Source organism: Galeopterus variegatus, unplaced genomic scaffold (assembly GCF_000696425.1).
Source record: "Galeopterus variegatus unplaced genomic scaffold, G_variegatus-3.0.2 Scaffold6402, whole genome shotgun sequence".
Lineage (NCBI taxonomy): Eukaryota > Metazoa > Chordata > Mammalia > Dermoptera > Cynocephalidae > Galeopterus > Galeopterus variegatus.
Genome location: NW_007732513.1, coordinates 36,805 through 38,941, shown reverse-complemented (window position 1 = coordinate 38,941; position 2,137 = coordinate 36,805). Strand labels below are relative to the sequence as shown.

At 45.3% G+C, this 2,137-nt stretch overlaps 1 protein-coding gene across 1 annotated transcript in view; it reads right to left on the bottom strand.

The window, feature by feature from the left end:
- The window catches only part of SCPEP1 (serine carboxypeptidase 1), a 44,620-nt gene that overhangs the window by 25,386 nt on the left and 17,097 nt on the right, over positions 1-2,137 (bottom strand). Inside the window, exon 5 of the mRNA XM_008590830.1 lies at positions 1,201-1,273. Within this exon, the coding sequence (XP_008589052.1) occupies positions 1,201-1,273 (73 nt within the window). The remainder of the gene's footprint in view (positions 1-1,200; positions 1,274-2,137) is intronic.

Below are 2,137 nucleotides of genomic sequence, written 5' to 3'. Positions count from 1 at the left end.
CCTCGCTCAGCCAGTGAGCGGGAACCGGTCTGTATGTGGGATCCAAACCCTCGGCGGGAGCGCCTCTGCGCTTCCCAAGCGGCGCACTAGTGCAGTGCGCCACCGGGCCGGCCCAAAATTATTATTCTTAAAAATTGAGTCATAATCACACCTCACAAATCACAAACGTACCTTTAGAAGAGTTTTGATAAATGCATACACCCATGTAACCACCACCCTGATCAAGATACAGAGCACTGACAGCCTAGAAAGTTCACTCATGTCCCTTTCCAGCTCATTCCCTCTCTCATCCAGAGGCAACCTCTGTTCTGATCTTTAACTCCACAGTTTCGTTTTGCCTGTGAAAAGTCAACTTTTTGTTAGGTTAGAATAGTAGTTCTCAACCAGGCACGATTTTGTCCCCTGTTGACAATGTCTGGAGAAATTTTTGGTTGTCACACTGTAGTGGAGCTACTGGCATCTTGTGAGTAGAGACCAGGTATGCTGCTGAAATATCCGACAATGCACGAGACAGTCCCCCACAACAAAGAATTATATGACCCAAAATGTCAAAAGTGCTGAGGTTGAGGAACCCCATGCTAGAGTTAACCCAATCAAGATGACTATTTCAGATGTCTGAAGCCACACCCCAGATGTCTGCAATGTAAACAACCCTTTTATCTATGCTTCCAACAAGGATGCTCAGTTATGAAACTGCAAACCTCTGAGTTGCAAGACCTGATGATAACATTGTTTCCCCATCAACATGAGCAACAGATGGGAATTTCACCCCAAATGCTCATGCCAGCATCAGGGTGGTGGAGGTGGAGAGGACAAGGTGACAAAACAGATTCACCCTTGTACTAAGTCACACAGACCTGGGTTTGAATCCTTACTAGGCCACTCAATCTGTGTCAGAGGCATATTGCTTCACTTCTTGGAGTCTTTAGAATGTCTACAACTGTAAAATTAGATTCTTTTGTTGTGAGAATCAAATAGGAGAACTCAGTTGAGCCCTGAGTGGCCCATGTAGACGCTATAAATGAGTTCTCATCCCCCAACTTCTTAGATGTACTTGTGGCAAACACTTTCTGTGCTGACTTCTCCAAGGACCCAGATAATTCTGCTGCCTTGTTCTTTAATCTGGACAACACAGCCCATAGTCCCAGGACAGGGTGGGGGAAGGGGAAGTAAATAAATGCCTGTGAACTCCGTACTTACCAATTGGGGAGATCCAGGAATCACCCAAAGCAACCCCAGCAAAGTTGCACTTGATGGTCCCTTGCTGAATGGCCTGAAAGAGGAGTGAAGAAACATCCTTGTCAGGGGACCCCGGGGGCTTCCATCCCCTCATCATCAGAGGGAGGGAGCCAGGCCTTGACATGCTGCCTTTCCTGAGCACAGAAAACTTCTGCCCATCCTTTCCAACAGTCTCCAGGTATCAAAAGACTACATACAGATCCAAGAGCAAGGACAACTCTTTTCTGCTGCCATGTGCAAAAGAAGTAGAAGTGTTTGAGCCTCTCTCTACCTCGATCACAGGGTGTTGGCAGGATGTGTGTGGGGTCTGGTGCAGCCCTTGTCTTCTTTAGGAGGGACAATGCCACCCCTTCCCCTGAGGTCTGTGATTTCTCACAAGGTGCTCAGGGGCTCCTTGGGTACATGCACCACTGCCAAGCAGCAGTCACTGAAGGGCTGGGAGGCCTCCTCAGGAGGTCCTCGAGGTTGGAATGGATGGATTAGGACCAGAAGCTCATACCTCTCTGCTCCTACTCATTTTAAAAGTAATACCTCTGTCCAGTAGCAGAAAGCTGGAAACAATCTAAACATTTATCAATAAGATGGGCTAAATGAATTATGGTTATTTCCATGGTACATGATGCAACTTAAAAAACAAAGGAGGAGGCTCTTTATGGGCTGATATGAAAAGATCTCTAGGGTATATTGTTAAATTTTTAAAAAAGAGATATAAAATAGTGTGTAGTGTATACTATCATTTGTATAAAAATGGGGAAAAAAGAATACATATGAATTAGCTCACACAGGCATATAACATCTCTGCAAAGAAACTAACAACAGAGGGAGAGGGACGGGGCAAGAGGGAGAACTTTTACAGTATACTTTGTGCATTTTTTAAAATTATGAATTATGTGAATGC